This window comes from Physeter macrocephalus, chromosome 14 (assembly GCF_002837175.3).
Source record: "Physeter macrocephalus isolate SW-GA chromosome 14, ASM283717v5, whole genome shotgun sequence".
Classification (NCBI taxonomy): domain Eukaryota; kingdom Metazoa; phylum Chordata; class Mammalia; order Artiodactyla; family Physeteridae; genus Physeter; species Physeter macrocephalus.
Genome location: NC_041227.1, coordinates 14,756,152 through 14,776,290, shown reverse-complemented (window position 1 = coordinate 14,776,290; position 20,139 = coordinate 14,756,152). Strand labels below are relative to the sequence as shown.

The 20,139-nt window shown below is 36.8% G+C and overlaps 1 protein-coding gene across 6 annotated transcripts in view; it reads left to right on the top strand.

The window, feature by feature from the left end:
- The window catches only part of STK4 (serine/threonine kinase 4), a 140,771-nt gene that overhangs the window by 15,938 nt on the left and 104,694 nt on the right, over positions 1–20,139 (top strand). For all 6 annotated transcript variants that reach the window (XR_008619414.1, XR_008619415.1, XM_055090886.1 and 3 more), the window contains exons 4-7: positions 2,460–2,627; positions 4,649–4,786; positions 7,259–7,387; positions 8,117–8,303. Coding sequence is in view for 4 of the 6 variants with exons in the window: in XM_055090886.1 (XP_054946861.1) it covers positions 2,460–2,627; positions 4,649–4,786; positions 7,259–7,387; positions 8,117–8,303 (622 nt within the window). In the remaining 2 variants the exon portion in view is untranslated. The remainder of the gene's footprint in view (positions 1–2,459; positions 2,628–4,648; positions 4,787–7,258; positions 7,388–8,116; positions 8,304–20,139) is intronic.

Here is a 20,139-nt window from a genome sequence, read left to right as displayed (position 1 = left end):
GGCTTCCCTGGTGGCTCAGTGGTTGAGAGTCCGCCTGCCAATGCAGGGGACATGGGTTCGTGCCCCGGTCCAGGAAGATCCCACATGCTGCGGAGCGGCTGGGCCCGTGAGCCATGGCCCCTGAGCTTGCGCGTCCGCAACGGGAGAGGCCACGACAGTGAGAGGCCCGCATACCAGAAAAAAAAAAAAAAAAAAAAAATAGACACATAGACCAATGGAAGAGAATCAAGAGCTCAGAAATAAACTCATGTTTATACGGTCAACTAATATTTGACAACGGAGCCAAGAATGCTCAGTGGGAAAAGATGTTCTATCCAATAAATGATCTTGGGAAAACTAGATATTCACATGCAAAAGAATGAAACTGGACCCCTTTCTTACACCACTCACAAAAATTAACTCAAAATGGATTAAAAACCTAAATATGAGGCCTGAAACCCAAAAACTCCTAGAAGAAAACATAGGGAAAATGCTCCTTGGCATTGGTCTTGGCAGTGATTTTTTTTGGATATGACAGTAAAAGCACAAACAGTGAGATGTCATTGAGAATTTGGTTGGGATTGAATTGAATTGTGTTGCAGTTGTGTTGAATCGTAAATCAATTTGGAAAATATTGCCATCTTCATGATGTTATGCTTTAAAAGTCCTTTTCTGCTTCAACATTGTATAGCTATTCATCTATACTTTCCTTTAGTACTTTTTGGATTTTGTTCTTTGTATTTAAATTTTCATCCTATTTGAACTGACTTTGGTGAAAGCATAAGGTAGGAATTTAAGTGTAGAATCTTACAAATGAATAGACAGTTGCCCAATACTTTTTTACCCCCATAATCTATCCTTTGCTTGCTGATTTAAAAATGATGTTTTAATCATATCTTCAAATTATACATTTATATACATATAGGGGTGTGTGTGTGTGTGTGTGTGTGTGTGTGTGTGTGTGTTTGTATACCATAATCTGTTTCTGGACTTAATATTTTCCATTGCTATGCTACTATACTAATATAACTTTGTAATACAGATCTAGTTAGGTTAGTATCTACTTATTACACTTAATGTTCAAAAAACGTTTAGTTATCCAGATATCCATTTCTAATTGGAAATAATCCTTGACAACAACATTGACTGTCACCACTTGAATGGTGCAGATTTGAAGTTTCAGAGCAAAGGAGATGACTTAAGCAGTAAGTTAGTTCCTTTCTTAATTTTTTACATAGGACTGACAAAGTGAGATCAATTTTAAAATATTACCTGTTGTTTGCTCCTGACTGGCATAACCTAACTTAAGTGATAGACATTTTAGAAGAAACATGGTTGATGATGATGTGAAGTCCTCTTGTCTATTTAGTTCTGTTTAAAATCCTTCTCTTCCTAAAACACAGGAATTCTAGAAAGGTTCTCTTTCATTAGGGCCATGCTATTCTGGGAAAGTATGCAAGTAGTTATTTGCCCATGTGTACTATATTCATATATTATTTAAGCCCCAAAGTAAGACTATATATATACAGTATAATATTATATAAAAATATATATATTATAAAAAAGAAAATCATATGTGTACATATATATGTACACACATATTTTCTCTTTTTAAAATTTCCTGATTGCACATGTAATACACACTCACATAATCCAGCTGAGTGTTACAAAAGTATACGGGATGGAAAGTAAAAGTCTCGTAATTCTGTCTTCTAGATATGACTCTTGTTAATAGTTTGGTGTATATTGGAGATTTTTTTTTCCATCCATATAACAACAATGTTTATTATTATTGGTTGTTTTATTGTTGTTCTGATCATTGTTTTTCTTTTACAAAGACAAGGCTGTATTATATATAAGTTTGAACATAAGTTTTTTGCTTCACAATGTGTCTTGTACATTTTTTCCATGTCAGAAAAGTGTATCTAGGTCCTTTTTTTTTCATTGTATGGATATTTATTATATTTAACTTACTTCCTTTAGTTGGTTATTTGTGTTGTTTCCTTTTTTTCTTTTTCCCCCCCCTTCTATTACAAATATTTCTACAGTACTTGTGCATATATCTTGAGGTACTTACATATAGGGCACATTTTTAGAAATAGATTTGAATCAAAGGATATGGACATATAAAGTTAATAAATATTGCCAAGTTGCATACTAAAACATTGTATCAGTTTATGCTCTTATAACATTGTATTTTAGTGCCTGTATTTTGTATTTTAATCTATGCTATTATCAGCAAGTTATTAGTAATCAATCTCATTTTAGTGTTTAATTGATTATTTTTTGTGTTTTAATAATTGATTGAGAATCTTTTATGTTTCTATGTCATTTGAATTTCTTTTGTGACTTGCTTGATCAATCATGCTTGAGTATGGTTTGTGTATGTATTTCAAGTCTAAGACATTTTTTATTGTTGGAAGGGACTCTTTCTCAACAGTTTTATTGTTTAGTGTTGATCTCTCTCCTTTCTATTTTAGGATACCATGGCCAAGCGAAATACAGTGATAGGAACACCATTTTGGATGGCTCCAGAAGTGATTCAGGAAATTGGGTACAACTGTGTGGCAGACATCTGGTCGTTGGGAATAACAGCCATAGAAATGGCTGAAGGAAAGCCCCCATATGCCGATATCCATCCAATGAGGGTAAGGAAATGGACAGAAAACCAGTGGGGTGGTTAGTTACCGGTGATCATTAGAAACTTAGTTAAATGACTTACTTGGTTAGGTACCAAACAATAAATGAATTAATTGTAAATAATTGATAAGTGTCAGTCTAGACTCCAGATGATGATACTCTTCCACTAGTTGTAGTCACTAATTAAGTCAAGTGTAATCCACCCCTCTCTATTCTAGAGGTTGTATATTAATAGCCCTCTGGTAGGACGTGGGCCAGGAAATGCATGGTTGACTTGTACAGTGTATATGTTTTTAATAGTTCAGGTGCTCACATTTTAACATAACAACACTAACTGGAGCTGAGCAGCAGTCCTCTCCTTTATACAGGGCATGGTCTTTCCACTTTATCAGTCTCCACGATTTCCTATTCACCAAGTATCACTTATTGCAGTGTTTTCTCTAATGTTTTTTATAGTAGTATTAAGAGGAAAGTAGACTATTTTTTTAAACTCACGTCACTGACACCCAGTCTGATTCATTTGTTGTCTTTTTCCTGCCTGGCCCTTATAGGTATTTACATGTGTAAGTTCTGGAGGCTCTGTACTCTCCACCTTCCATCCACTTTTAGAGTATGAAGGGCCCATAGGTTCACTCTCCATTGAAACTCCTTCAGTGTTGCTACCCTAAGCAGTTTCCAGGCTTTCCCCACCCCTAGAACCCCTCATGATAGCACTGTTACAAGACCTTGACCCTACCTTCTTCAGCGGCTCCGTAGTCTTCTCCACACCGCCCAACTCAGCTCCTCCTCTCTTCTGATTAAGTAGTCCTTCTATTAATAGACTTAACATTTATTTATTTATTAATTAAAATTTATTTAATTAATTTATTTATTTTTGGCTGCATTGGGTCTTTGTTGCTGTGCGTGGGCTTTCTCTAGTTGCAGCGAGTGGGGGCTACTCTTTGTTGCGGTGTGCGGGCTTCTCATTGTGGTGGCTTCTGTTGTTGCGGAGCAGAGGCTCTAGGCACGTGGGCTTCAGTAGTTGTGGCACGTGGGCTCATTAGTTGTGGCTCACGGGCTCTAGAGCGCAGGCTCAGTAGTTGTGGTGCATGGGCTTAGTTGCTCCATGGCATGTGGGCTCTTCCCGGACCAGGGCTGGAACCCGTGTCCTCTGCATTGGCAGGCGGATTCTTAACCACGGCACCACCAGGGAAGCCCCCAGTTTTTAAAAAAGTATTCATGGGCCCAAAGATAAGCTCCTGTCTTTTTGCGGGGGCAGAAGCGGAGAAGGGTGGGAAGATTTACTCATTATATTTTTAGATTTAAAGAATATAATTTAAGCTGATTATTGCAAAGAGTTTTATGTTTTTAAAAAACTGTACCTCTTTTATTGGAAACTCAATAAATAATACACATACCTCATTTCATTGTGCTTCACTCTATTGAGTTTTTGACAAATTGAAGGTTTGTGGCAACCCTGTGTTAAGAAAGTCTATCAGTGCCATTTTTCTTTTTCTTTTTTTTAAAGACTGTTTTTAAAAATTAATTAATTAATTTGTTTGGCTGAGTTGGGTCTTAGTTGCGGCGTGTGGGCTCTTTGTTGCAGTGTGCGGGCTTCTCTCTAGTTGTGACACGCAGCCCTAGAGCACGTGGGCTCAGTAGTTGCGGCATGTGGGCTTAGTTGCCCCGCGGCATGTGGGATCTTAGTTCCCTGACCAGGGACCGAATCCACGTCCCCTGCATTGGAAGGCGGATCCTTAACCACTGGACCACCAGGGAAGTCCCTATCAGCGCCATTTTCCCAACAGCATTTGCTCACTCTGTGTCTCTGTGTCACATTTTGGTAATTCTCGCAATATTTCAAACTTTTTCACTGTTATTATATTTGTTATAGTGATCTACTTTGAGATACCTGGATTTTTGTTGTAATTTGGATGTGCTTGTAGTGGAGAAGAGAAAAATCATTTTATCAAACTCCAAATGTATTTCCAGTCATATTTTTATTGGAGCATCACTTTTATTTTGCCAAATTTTTTTTTTTTTAAACTAGGCAATCTTCATGATTCCTACCAACCCACCTCCCACATTCCGAAAGCCAGAACTGTGGTCAGATAGCTTCATGGATTTTGTGAAGCAGTGTCTCATAAAGAGCCCTGAGCAGAGAGCCACGGCCACTCAACTCCTACAGGTATGAATCACCCTGGGGTGCTGCCTCTTTCTGTTTCATTCACAGGCTGACCAACAGATGCTGTTAACCCACCTACATGGAGATGGTAAAGAGGTATAAAATATTCCCTTGGAATGTAACTGCTTAGAAAAGACATAGAGAATAAAGTTAAATCATTGAACAAGATAATAAGAAAATACAGGGCTCTATGGGATTAGAGAACAGGAACTGACATTTATTGAGCACCTACTGTGTGCTAGATACTTTGCATGTTGTGCCATTTAATCATCACATACACCCTGTGAGAGAGGGGTATTAATTTACTTTTATAGGTGAGAAAATGAAGATTTAGAGAGGTTAACTCATTTAGAGCCACTCAGCTGGTGAACGGCAAAGCCAGGATTAGAACCTAAGTTTTTTGATCCCAAAGCAGGAGTGCCATTAAAGATACCCAGTTCTGACAGAGAACTGGGATCAATGGTAGGTGCTGTTGTAGCTCAGGGTGGAAAGAGGCCACTTTGGACTAAAGATACCAGGACTGCTTTCCTGGAAGAGGTAACCTGTGTGCTTGGGCCTTGAAGGATGGGTGGGGTTTGGCAGGCAGTATGCTTAATAGTTAGGAGCTTGGATTCTGGAGCCTGTCCTGGGGTTTGAATCGTAGCTCCCTGTTTGCTAGCTCTGTGACCTTGGGCAAGTAACATAACCTCTCTGTTACTTTAGTTTTCTTACCTACACAGTAGAGATCAAGTACCTGCCCCATATGTTGGTTGTGAAGATTAAGTGATATAATATGTATGACTTTGAACAATGCTTTACACATATTAAAGATAGTATATAATGGATTTGACAAATATCTGCTATTATTACTGAGCTAGGCCAATGGTTTTCAGTCATGTCAGATCCAATGCCCCCTTTTTATAACCAATACATATTTTTTTAACATTTATAATCCTTTTGGAATGAAACTCATAGATGTTAAAATCTATTTATGCCCAAAGTTTAAAAAGAATCAGGAATGTTGGTGCTATGATGGAGAAATATAAGAATAATAATTTATAATAATACAAATGTCAATATAGAAATGCTCCAGTTTTTCAATTTATAGACATAATGAAGTAATGAGACAACTGTATCTAGTATCATGAATGAGTTTAGATTTAAGAGCAGTAAGAGGAACAGAAACCATTCCATTCAAGAAACACAGGAAAATGAGTTTATGGACACTAACAGAAATCTAATGTTAAGTAATAACAGGGCAGACTCATTTATATATGATAAGAGGAGGGAAATGATCTTATAGACTTGCCCAGTGGAGAGAACAAGGAAATAAGATATTCTTGCAAACAAGCTGGGTCTTATTTCCAAGAGCAGTGGCAAATTCTTTTCCTGCCTGGATGGGGTACTGATGCAGTTTTATGGGCAAGATATCGTCTGTATTTCGATCGTACCACACGTTGAGGTATACTGTCCACCTCTAGGGTACTTGCAAAGACCTTGGAGCTCATATCCTCTGGTGGGTACTGGGGAACAGAGAATGGATTACAGATAAACACTGAGGGCAATGTCAGAATAAGTTTGGAAAAACAATAGACAATGCTCCCCCCCCCCAAAAAAAAGAATTTCCACATGTAACTTTCACAGTATAGATTTCTTACTGTGTTACAAAGGCAGACAACAAAAATATCAGATGGTATTAACATTAAAAACTTTAAACTATTTCTATGAAGGAAAGTCAGCAATATCCCTGTGTTTCAAGTATCTTTGCAGTTTGAATAATATTGGGGCCTACATCTGTTACATATTAGTGACCAGTTTTAGTATTTCTGTAGTAACTACACTTTGGTACTAAAATCCTTTTTACCTAAATACATAGTTGGAAATGCTATAGGACATTGAATAGAAAGAATAAGCAGGAGGAATAAACTATTCAGTGATTTCTAAACAATGTCTTTATTCCGCTTAAGCCCCCTCTCCAAAATCACCTCCCAAATTACTAGACTTTTTGCTTATCTCTTTAAAAAGTTCGTCAGCATTATTTATCAAAGTGTATATGTACTCTGAGGCATTTTAAAGATATGGAGAATGTGCTGTGGTTCATTGTTGTATAAGACTGTTCCACACGTTACGGGATTACTTGTGTCCCTGCCCCCTTTCCTATGTCCCATGTAGTTTATGTTCTCCAAACATTGTAGCCACAAGCTCCCAAGATGTTTACAGAACTTCCTCTAGGGGGCAATGCCAGCCTGTTGAGAATCTCCAGAGTTGGTAGAGAAGAAATAGAGGAAATATTCCAGCCAAGGCAGACAAGATGGGCAAAGCCTGAACGCACCTGCTCACAGTTACAAAACAAGTGTGGGTTAGCTGTAGTCCAAAGCAGAAAGAGAAAGATTAGATTCGCTGATTGATTCAACGAAGATTGTCAAGTGCCTACTGTGTGCCAGGCAGTGTTTTGGCACTGGTGCCATATAAACCGTCTTCAACTTTCTTGCTAAGCACCCATTTGTCAAGAGTGCCAAAGGAGTGTCCATACTGCGGGATTTAATTAACGAAGCCATGGACGTGAAGCTGAAACGCCAGGAAGCCCAGCAGCGGGAGGTAGACCAGGACGATGAAGAAAACTCAGTGAGTGGCAGTGGCAGGCGTTGTGGTGGGCCTCGGGCATCAGTGCTTGTTATTTCATGATTGCCAGCCAGGTAAGATGAGTGGGAGATGTGGATTCCACCTGGAACTGGAGGCTCTTCTTGCTGACCGTGTCCTGTCTGGGACCAGGGCTTGCTAGAGGCTTGCCGGGTCTGTGTCTGTTCGTCTCTCAGTGCTTCCTCAGACACTTCCACATTTTATTCTTTTGCCTCCATATCTTTTCTTCAGTTTAACTTTTTATTCAGGAAAGAGAATACTCAGGTCTGAGACTGGATTTTCCCAGGCCCTTTTGGGGAGTCTAGGATCCATACTAAATATGTAGACTTTACATATATGTATGATCTTCTTTGGTTGAATAAGAGTACTGTCAATGGAGTATAACCTTTAAAAGTTGTGACCCAATGTCTTTTAAACCTGTAAAATATATATAATATTGTACATCAATTGTAGTTCAATTAAAAAAGAGTGCTCTCGGTTCTACAAGTTGGGTTTAGAACCCAAGTAAGCATCAAATTCAGAAATATTTGCACCAAGATGAGTAAGAGTAATTCAGAAAACTCAGTCTTTTAAAAAATTTTTTTTTTATTGGCGTATAATTGCTTCAAATGGTGTGTCAGCTTCCGCTCCACAACAAAGTGAATCAGCTGTACATACAGAAAACTCAATCTTTTGATCAAATTAGCCCTCATTTGAGATTTCGTCCTTTTCCAGGAGGAGGATGAAATGGATTCTGGCACGATGGTCCGAGCAGCGGGGGACGAGATGGGCACCGTCCGAGTAGCCAGCACCATGAGTGATGGCGCCAATACTATGATCGAACATGATGACACGTTGCCATCTCAGCTGGGCACCATGGTGATCAACTCAGAGGAGGAGGAAGAGGAAGGCACTATGAAAAGTAAGGCTCTGATTAAACAGACTAACTTCGCAGGCAGACCACGCACATTCCAGAGAGAGCAGATTCTCATGGTCCACATGGACTCAGTCTTGAAGCTCCTGTCTGTTGTCACAATCAAAGGAGTAAGAGTGTTGGAGGGTTGGGGCAGCAGTGGAGTGTTGAGGGAGGGAGGAAGCCGGCATGTGGAATCAGAGGCAGGAAAGCGTCAACAACAAGAAGGGATTGACTTTCAAACCTGAACGGCCATTCTCTCGTTGAATGTTGTCACTTTTTCCTTCTTTTCCTTGATCTGTGGAGGTGAGTACATACATTTGTTTTTTGTTTCTTTTTTCCAAAGTGATTGTTTATTTTATTTTTGTTTAATTTATAGTGATTGTTACTGATTTAAGTGATTACGTGACTATTTAATTTATATTGCCCAGATCAATGTATGATAGTTCCAATGGTTCTACATCTGGGCCAGCACTTGGTATAGGCAGGCTTTGTAAATGTAGATGACCTAGTAGGTGTGTGGTGGTATTTCACAGTGGTTTTAATTTACATTTTCCTAATGACTAATGCTTTTGAGCATATTTTCATGTATTTCTTGGTCATTTGCATATCTTCTTTTGCTTCTCCCTCCTCTCCTTTGTGCTTTCATTATTATACATTTTACTTCTACGTAGCACACACGTTGTTTTGATGCATAATTCAAGGTGTAGTGAAATTCTGAGCTATTTATCGTACATATTATCTTCAGTCTGTTTTCACGATACTCTGTGTGTCTAAACCAGACTTACCAATTCCAGTCAGTCTGTTAAGGATGAATGTACAAATTGAAGAGTCCTATCCAGTCCCTTCTCGTGTAAACCCATCTCTGCTGCTTTTCTTATGCTGCTGATCATTTTTATTTGGCCTATGACTGAGGCCTGACACCTGTGCTCAGTTCCCGTTGAAGAGGGCCATCCTCTCCTCTCCCTTCAGTTGTTTCCTTTTCCTTTACTCTGTGCATTACAGACCAAGTCATGGAGAAAAGGAATTTGGGAGTACAAAGTGATAATAATAATTGAGTTCTGAACGTACAAATTTAGCCTGAGCTTTGCGTAGGTTTAAAGCATTAAGTCTCTATGATCTTTTCATCTTCTTTTTTTCTTTCCTTTTTTCTTTTACTTTATTTTTAATTAATTTTTATTGGCATATAGTTGATTTACAATGTTGTGTTAATTTCTGCTGTGAATCATTTATACATATACATATAACCACGCTTTTTTAGATTCTTTTCCCATATAGGTCATTACAGAATATTGACCTATATGGGCTATACAGTAGATCCTTATTAGTTATCTATTTTATATATCGTAGTGTTAATTTCTGCCATAGATCAAAGTGAATCAGTTATACATATACATATATTCTATTCCCATATAGGTCATTACAGAGTATTGAGTTCCCTGTGCTATACAGTAGGTTCTTTTTAGATATCTATTTTATATATAGTAGTGTGTATATGTCAATTCCAATCTCCCAATTTACCCCTCCCCCCTCCTTTCCCCCTTGGTAACCATAAGTTTGTTTTCTATATCTGTGACTATTTCTGTTTGGTAAATAAGTTCATTTGTACCATTTTTTTAGATTCCACATATAAGTAATATTTTCCTTCCTTTTTTAAAATTTAGAGTTTCTTCCTCAAAACCAGGGACTGATTGGCAAACTATGGTCCACAGGCCAAATCTGGCCTGACACCTGGTTTTAGCAATAAAGTTTTATTGGAACATAGCCGTGTCCATTCATTTGCTATTGTCTATGACTGCTTTTGCACTACAAAGGCAGAGCTGAGCAGTCGTGACTGAGACCGTGTGGCCCCCAAAGCCTGAAATGTTTGCTGTCTGATCCTTTACAGACAGAAAAAGTTCTCTAACCACTGCTTTAGACCTACTGCTTTGTGATTGATTAATTCATTCAATAAATTTCTCTTCAGTGCCTAATGTATCCCAGGTACTTTGCTAGATGCTGAGGATACAGCAGGGAATGAAGAAACAGTCCTTGCCCTGAAGGAAGTCACTGTCCAGTCTGGGGGACAGACCATTTAATTACACTTCAGCATATGAAATGGGCTTTAAAACAGAGGTAATCTGAGGGTGTTGGCGAAGCAGAGTGGAAGAGTATTTAATTTAGGCTGGGGATTACTGACAAATTCCTGGAGGAAAAAGGCAGGAAGGTTGGCAGTGAGTAGGGTGGGTGGAGATGTTCCAGCAGAGGGAGCCGTGTCCACAAAGTCCAAGTGGCAGTGAGTTCAGGGCAACTGCAGCTGGTTTATTGCGGCTAGAACACACCGTTCCAGGGCTTTAGATCTCAGCCAGCCCCCTTGAATTTTCACCTTCCAGGTCTGTGTATTTATAATCAACCCTTTGTTTTTGAAAGGAAAAGGTTTTCTTGTTTTCTTTTTGCTATTTTGGGGCCAAGGCTCATCATCTGTGTTTGGCTTCAGGTCAGAATTATACAAATGGTGAAAGAGTAGTAATACTGCTGATGGATGTGTAAATTGATCTAACTTTTCCGGAATGTAGTGCATATCAAGAGTTTAAAAAATTCAAACCTTTCACTCAGTAAATTCCACTTCTAGGAATTTGGCCCAAGAAAATAATTGAAGACATAGAGAAATTATATTCTAGCTTTACAAAAGTAAAAAGATAAATTAACATGTTAATATGTGCATAGAAAAAAGACTGAAAAAACCAATCAAAAGGCCAGAGAAAAATAAACCAAATATTAAAAGTAGATAATGGGATTATAGGTATTTTAAATTTTATTTATTTTCCAAATTATTTTCTAGAGTTATTATCAGAGAAAAAAAATCCCACCAAAAATACTGCTGATATCATAGTGTGTCCTGTAAATTAGGACTTTGAATTCTGCATTGCCTTAAGAATCCTTTTTTTCTCCCTTCTTCCTCCTTGCACTGTTTTTTATGGCCTTAAAAATGGATATTTACAAAGAATTTATTAAAACATTGTCACTCCCTGCTAGTCTCTCTTTAAATTCTTATCGAAAATGTGTTCTTACAGTATGTTTCATCCCCTGGATTCAAGATTTGGTGTTACGTAAATTATCGAGTGAATGATACTTACTAAATTTATTTTTTCTTTTGCTCTTTTAAGTAGCTAGCCCGTGTGATTTGTTAGGAAGGTTGGTTTTGCAGCAGTGAGCTGCTGACTTCTTTTTGTTGACTCAGAATGCTATATCTTCTGCTTGTTTTAAGGGTTTTAATTATGCAGATGATTATAATCCCTGTGTAATATAACTAGGCTGACCCATTAACATTTGTTGTGCATGTACGTGTTATGGAAAATCCACCTTTTTAAATTTAAAGAATTAATTTTGTTCCAAATGTAATTTTCATATTTTAAGTGCTCATTAATTCAGTGGGTTGTTTGTTCAGTTTCTGAGCTTGGATAGTTTTAGCATGTCTAATGAGAAACATGCATATTTTATTATAGTCATGAGGGAAAAACCCATTTAAAAACCTCAACAGTCACAGCTAAGTGACGTTAAATAAACTTAGTTCACAATCCGTTTCAGGTCTTGTAATTCAGTTTTGAGTCACAAGTTAGATAGATTTGCCACTTAATTCTGAGATCTTTACTCATTATTTTAGGAGCTATTGAAACTTTTCATTATGGAAAATGAAAATATATACAGTTACATAGAATAATATCATGACCCCTATGGACATATAACCAGTTTCAAAAATAACTCACTGCCCATCATATTTCAGCTCTCCGCCAAAGAGAATAACAAACTGAATTAATTTAAAGCAGATCTCAGACATTAGACCACTTCTTCATATTGGTTTCTAAACATTTAAAGGAGACTATCTGACCAAGCTCGGCTTAGATAATAACTATCTATCTGTGTTACATTGGACAATTCTCTTTCCTTGTATGGGCCTCAGTGCCTTAATCAATAAAAATAAAGAGTTATTAATCTTCTTTATTTTCCTTGTCCCTTGTAGCTCTAACTGTTTATAAAAATTATATAACTCATGACTAATACAGAACTGAAGTTTCTACAGGTTAAAATTTGTGAAAATAAATAGGGAAAAGTACCTAGTACCTAGTACCTTAGAAAAGTTAGATATTTCAAATGCCTCTATTCTCATTTACTGTATTAAAAATTATTTATACCAACAGTATTACAACAGTATTAATGCACTGTTACAGAAGAAAGTAGTTCACCCCTAAGTCCTCTCACTCCAGCAAAGAACTCCTGTTCTTGACCATATGCCTGTATAGTTCCTATATGGTAATAATTTGCTTAGATATTCTAATTTCTGATTAATTTCTACTGAAAAAGCGTATACATTTTTCATGTTGTTGCATAGTCCTTTTTATATTTATCACACTTAATAGTATTTTTTGGTCATTCCAGTTTTTCACTAGTACAAATAACTCTGCAGGGAACATCCTACATATAAATTTTGCCTTCCTTTTAATGTTTCCTAGGAAAAATTTCCAGAAGTGTTTGAACAATTTAATGTGCAGGTATTGCCATATTGTCCTCCAGAAGGTTTGTACCAGTTTACCTTCCACAAGGATTAATAGCAGCTATCAGTATCCTTAGTTTCTTCCCTTTACAGCAATTTCTCCTTTATATTTTCCATTTTTAAAAATCTCTCTGTGCCACTTTCTGGGTGTTAGCCCTGGATTCATCTTCTAATTCTATAATTCCTTTTTGAGCCATGTCTAATCAGCTGTTTGACCCAGACATTGCAATTTTTTTCAGTGGCTAACATTTGCTATGGTCACATGGCTAGTAAACGCGGGAGCTGGGAATTCAAAGAACTCCCGAGTCTGTGGTCTTTTCATTCTACTGAACTTCTGATTTGTTCTGGAAGCCTACCCATATGTTAATGGGCATTAGATCCATAATATAAAACCCATGAAAATTCATGGTAAGACTGGTGCTGGCTTTTGAGGGGATTCCAAAGATACTTTTTTTTTTTTTTAAAAAACAGTTGTTTTTTTTCTTTTTTTTTTTTAACGTATATATGTATCTTTTCTTTTTCGAATTCTCTTCCCATTTAGGTTGTTACATAATATTGAGAAGAGTTCCCTGTGCTATACAGTAGGTCCTTGTTGGTTATCCATTTTAAATACAGCAGTGTGTACATGTCAAACAATTGTTTTTTATATATAAATTATTTATTATACCCAAGAGGATAGACATTATAACTGTTAATAATAATCATTAATGATTAGGCACTTAATATCTACCAGGTGCAGTGCTTAATCCTTTATAAGCATTTCATATATTTTAATCATTACAACCGTGATGTGTGGTGTTTTCACAGCCCGCCCCCAGCCTTTTACAGAAGCAGAAACTGAATTGCAAAAGAGACTAAGTAACTTGCTCATGATTACCTAGTGAGTAACAGAAGAGCCAAGACCTGAAGCCAAATACGTTTGATTTCAAAGCTCATGCTCTTAACCATTATATTATCCTGCTCCTCAGCAGAGCTCCTTTATTAAGTTGTTAAGGGACAGAACCAAGGCTCATGTTACAAGGGCATCTGATGGCAAGTCTCAGCTTGCCGTGTCCCTTTCTGGTTGTTTGAGTACCTAGCCTCGCTCTATGTCTGCCCAGGATTTCCAGACACAAAGGGCACAAGGTTTTCAAAGGGAACCTGCCTCTGATGATTTTGCTACATCTGAGGGAGTATGTTTTGGTTGTGTATATCTGAATCTACCATAAAGAATCAGATTGCAGTTGGAGGGAGGGTTAGAGTGGGGTGTGATTTGATTGCTTTATGAGAGACCCCAAGAACACCTGTCAGAACCATAGAGGTAAACCATTGCCCACACTACTTTGAAAACCCGTGTCTGGATAAAAATTTCAGTTTGGGGATTTTGGAAGGCTTCTTCTGTTTGTCTGTGTCACTGGGTTTTTTTGCATAAGGACCGTAGAAGAACTTTGCCCTCACTATTTGAAGGGCACATTCCTGAGGTGACTTGAGAGGTTCTGTGTCAGTGTCAGGGTCCTTGTACTTTCTCTGGGCCGGCAGAGGGAGCTCTGTAATAGGTTATGAGTTTAAATGGTGTTCCCACTTGTGTCCACAAATCCCCTTTCTATGGAAGGCTTCATTCTAGATCAAGACTGTTATTTATTTATATTTTAACATCTATTTTAAGTAACCACAGCAACACTAGGGCAATGTCTTTATTTTAGGTAGGAGATTGGATACCTCATACTTGGCAAAGTTCAAATAAGACTGAAGTCGGTTAGAACGTCTCAAAATAGTTTAAACTTTTCCTTTTTCTTCCCAGATTTCTCAGTAGACCTTAACCAGAACTGATGTTTTCTTTCTGCAGTGTGGTACCACGCATATAGTTTCGAACCTATCATCAGCTAAAATGGCCCTAACAAAGTAATTGAATACATTAAAAAAACTTAAAATTCTTGTGCAGAACTGACTTGGGAAAAGTTATTTTATGTATCAAAATAAACATTAACGATGACAGTTTATAGCTTTTCTTGTGTAGCCTCTTTAGTTTTCGTTTAATTTATTTCCATGTTGACTATACAAGTCTGATGCTTACTTTGGGAGTAGCCTTTGCCCTTTTCCTTTTCTTTTTCTTTCTTTTTTTGTTATTGGTTTGCAGTGGTTCTTTATATGTTGGGTACTAATTTTTTGTTAGTTATGTGCATTGTAAATATTTTTCCCAGCATGTGACTTGCGCTTTTAATTTTTCAGGATATTTTCTTAGAAAGCAACATTTGTTTTCATGAAGTCACATTCATCTGAATTTTCTTATACCATATGTTTTTTGTGCCTTAGAAGTTAAGAATTCTTAATAATAAATTTAAAAAATTTTTGTTTTATATTGGAGTATAGTTGACTTACAATGTTGTGTTAGTTTCAGGTGTACAGCAAAGTGATTCAGTTATACATATACATATATCTATTCTTTTTCAGATTCTTTTCCCGTATAGATTATTACAGAATATTGAGTAGAGTTCCCTGTGCTATACAGTAGGTTCTTGTTGATTATTTTATGTATAGTAGTATGTATATGTTAATCCCAAACGCCTAATTTATCCTTCCTCCCTACCTTTTCCCTTTGGTAACCAAGAAATTCTTAATAATATTGTAATAACTTTGTATGGTGATAGATATTTACTAGACTTATTGTGGTGATCATTTCATAATGTATGCAAATGTCAAATTATTATGTAATACACCTGAAGCTAACATAATATTGTATGTTGACAATATTTCGATTAAAAAAAGAAATTCTTTCCTACCCAAATGTTTTAGAAACAGTCTCCTATTTTTTTTTTCTAAAGGTTATAAAGTTTTACTGTTCACATTTAGGACTTTATTTAATATATCAGGAATTTTTTTTCAGTTTACAGTATGCACTATAGTCATCTAATTTTATTCCTTCCATCTGAAAGACTTGCTTTCTCCCTCCATTCAGATTTTTGGTCCTGTTACCTTCTCAGGCCTTCCTTGACCATCTATCAAAAATAAATTCCCCTTCCCCTTTTTATTTTTCTTTCAATAGATTACTCTTGAAATTTATATCATTATTCTTCCATGTAAATTTTAGCATTGGGGGCTTCCCTGGTGGCTCAGTGGTTAAGAATCTGCCTGCCAATGCAGGGGACACGGGTTCAAGCTCGGTCTGGGAAGATCCCACATGCCGCGGAGCAACTAAGCCCGTGAGCCACAACTACTGAGCCCGTGTGCCACAACTACTGAAGCCCACGTGCCTAGAGCCCGTGCTCCACAACAAGAGAAGCCACTGCAATGAGAAGCCAGTGCACCACAACCAAGAGTAGCCCCCACTCGATGAAACTAGGGAAAGCCCGTGTGCAGCAACGAAGACCCAATGCAGCCAAAAATAAATAAAAATAAATAAATTTATAAATTTTAGCATCGGTGTATGAAATTTTGTAAAATACCACTGGGATTTTGACTGAATTGCATTGAATACACAGATTAATTAGGCAGAATTGCCATTTTTATGATGTTAATTCTTTCTATTCATGAACATGGTTTATCTTTCCATCTGTTTGGCTTATATCTTCTTTTTGTAGATAACTTTATAATTATATCTATAAAGATGTTTTAGATCTTTTGTTAAATTAATTTTTATGGATTTTTTTTGTTCTAATAGGTTTTCTGGAGTTTTTTTTTTTATGAAGACAGTCTAATTGTGAATTAGTTTTTCCTTTTGATCTTTATACTTATATATTTTTCTATCTTACTAAGACCTGCAATAATAGAGGTGGTAGTGGGCATTCTTGTCTTATTCCTATCTTAAAGAAAATTCTTTGGGCTTCCCTGGTGGCGCAGTGATTGAGAGTCCACCTGCCGATGCAGGGGACACGGGTTCGTCCCCCGGGCCTGCGCGTCCGGAGCCTGTGCTCTGCAACGGGAGAGGCCACAGCAGTGAGAGGCCCGCGTACCGCAAAAAAAAAAAAAAAGAAAAAAAAAAGAAAATTCTTCTAATAATTTACCATCAAGTTTGATTTTGTAGTAGGTTTGGTGTAGGTACCCATTATCAGGTCTATTTCTAGTTTAAGAGATTTCTTTTCTAATCAAAATTGTTAAATTATATTCTTTGATTTTGAGTTGAACACTTAGCTGTTTAATTTTCTTGCTTACTAATGTATTCAGGTAACATTGTAATTTTTTCTCTAAGTTCAGTTTTTGCTGCATCCCATAAGTTTCATATGTGGCACATTGTAAATACTTTTTCCCAGCTTGTGATGCTTTGTGCTTATTACATATTTCTTTTTTAACCCATGAATTATTCAGAAGTGCTTTTTAAAAACCAAATTGTATGAAGTTTTTTAACTGCTTATTTAAAATTTTCAATTTCAGAGAATTGTGGCTAAAGAACACAGTCTGTGTGATACCAGTTTGGGTTTTTTTTTAAGATTTTTTGATGTGGACCATTTTAAAAGTCTTTATTGAATTTGTTACACTATTGCTTCTGTTTTATGTTTTGGTTTTTTGGCTGCCAGGCATGTGGGATCTTAGCTCCCCAACCAGGGATCAAACCCGCACCCCCTGCATTGGAAGGTGAAGTCTTAACCACTGGACTGCCAGGGAAGTCCCCAATATCAGTTTTTTGATGTTTTCTTGCGACATTTGTGGCCTAATATGTCAGTAATTTTTCTTAAGTGTTGTTTGTGTGCCTTAGAAAGAATGTGTGTTTTCTAATTGTTTGTAGGAATCTATATATATATATACAGTAGATTTAGCTTGTTAATTGTCTTCAAATATAGCTATTCCCCACTAATTTTGGTACAGGATCTTTTGGTTTCTAAGGGAGATATGTTAAAATTGTTACTCTGTGGTTGTGATTTGTCAATTTTTGTTAATTTTGAGATTTATATTTTGGGGAGGAGGACTTTTATATTTTGAGGTTGCATTGTCTGATGCATATAGATTTAGAATTGTTAACTCTTCCTGGGAATTGTTCCTTTTATATTTGACTTTCACACCTTCCCTGAGATATGGGTCCGCTCGTTATGAGCTTCCTGCTATACAGAATGAGGAAGTTCAAGTTAAAAGTTCAGCGTCTTGTCTAAAGTCACCCTAGATGACAAACCTTTGACTTCTAGTCCTCATTGCTACTGTGGTACAGGGCTTCTTGTTAAATACTGTGAAAAGCCTGCCTTTCTTGTCTTTTGACACCTATTTCTAGGATCTTCAAACCTAAGGCTTTTGTGATGTTGGTGTTTGGATTATCAAGACTCATAGCTGCGATAATAAACAGACAAAGTTTTATAGCTAGGTAGATTGATTGACTGAAGTATGATAATGCAAATGTGATAAAATGTTAACATTTGAGGAATCTGGGTGAAGGTTATCTGGATAGTCTTTGTAACATTGGAAGGTTTTGTATATCTGATATGTCAACATAAAACATTACATGATTTTTAATTCATGATTTTCAGGTTTTAGAAATAAACCTCAAGAGGCTAACTTGGGATAGTTCATAAATTTGAAAGAGTTTTACTTAAGAGTTTCCTAATAAAATAGTATCTTGAGGTTGTTCGTTTTTACTGATTCAGCTATTATATGTCATTAATACTGATGGAAATTTGTGCTTTAGAAAACCAAGCACATCACACAGGTTTATGAAAATGTTAATTTTTTAAATTAACAATCCTTTTATTGAAAAAAATTATATTGTGTCCATTTTTTAAATTGAGGTATAGGTATTTTATAATGTGTTTCAAGTATACAGCAAAGTGATTCAGTTATATTAATAATTAATAATGTCATTCAAAGTAATATATTGGACACTGAATATCATAAGTAGTGCTGTGAAAATAATGAAATTTTGTACATATTGCCATCCGTGTATTTTATATTAAATTATATGTGGAGTTTTTTTTTGGTGTGTCTTAATATGCAGAAAAATTGTTTCACCATTTCATTATCAAGCGAACTTTTTCTTTAAAGGAAGAGAATTTCTCCTGTTTTAGTTGATCATTATCAAATAAAATATTTAGGAGCAAAAATGAGAACTTCTATACTATAAGTAGAGAAAGAATCCAAGTTTTCAAAACATATTAAAAATATGTTGTCAAATAAACTACATTATTATACTTTAATAATACTTTAAATATAAAGTGTCTTTGAAAACAACAAAAAAAGTTCTTTTTTCAGAGGCAGAGATAACAAAAAAATCTGGAGCAACTGATCCCGAATTGCATAAATTTGTAGTTTAGCAGTTAAATGCTTTTGCCCCAAATGAGGAAATGACAAGCCAAAGGATGGCCACTTAAAATATGTAACTCATCTACTAAAGATTTGACAGGCAACAGTTCTCCCTTCCAAGACTCATTGGCTACAATATGGTTTTCTTGTCCTCACTGCCTTCCCAAGAGATACATGGCAGCCAGTTCCCCCTCCTTATCTCCAGGCTTATTAGGCCACCGGGGATGCAGAACTTGGACCACTGAATTGAAAGATTGTTTCCACTGACTCAAGCCTTTTAAATTAGACTCAGTGAACTAAAGGGAGTGAGTGAATGATTTCTATTTCAAACTTAAATTTCTAATTGTATTCTAATGAGTCTCTTTGAAATAGAATCTTAAAGCATCGAGGCATAATTAAGTTAGAGCAACTCAGAACCATGTTTTGGGTAAACTGCTGTGATAGTATTATGTGGTAAAAACGTTAAGTATTTATAGCTTCCCAGAAAGTCCTAGGTCTCACGAAGCCACCTGTTGTTGCTGTGAGTTTCCTCATGTTAAAACCAAAGTCCAGGATCTTGTTAAAATGATTTTATTTCAACACCGTAGGTCAGATGCTAATTTCAGAGCTGTGTAAGATGGAAATTCTTGACTCACAGCCTATCTTCTTTCCACCTGCAGTTTTTTGAAGGGGATTGTTAAAACAGTGACTCCCTGTGTGTTCTCTATCTCATTCTTTCTGACTCAGATTATAACATTTGCAAGGACAGTTACTAGGACATAAAGTACTACAGGTATTTTAACGCTTCTTTTACTACAATAACCTTACTATCTGATTTCAGATCCCCTCAGGATGTTTAAAACTATCATCAGAGAATATTAAGTGTCCATGTATCTTTGCCACTCACCGTCAGCATCATATGAGAATTTCAGATAGCATTAGCGTGCTTATACGTACCAAAGTTAAAACTTAAAACGTAGTTTGGGGGCTTCCCTGGTGGCGCAGTGGTTGCGCGTCCGCCTGCCGATGCAGGGGAACCGGGTTCGCGACCCGGTCTGGGAGGATCCCACATGCCGCGGAGCGGCTGGGCCCGTGAGCCGTGGCCGCTGAGCCTGCGCGTCCGGAGCCTGTGCTCCG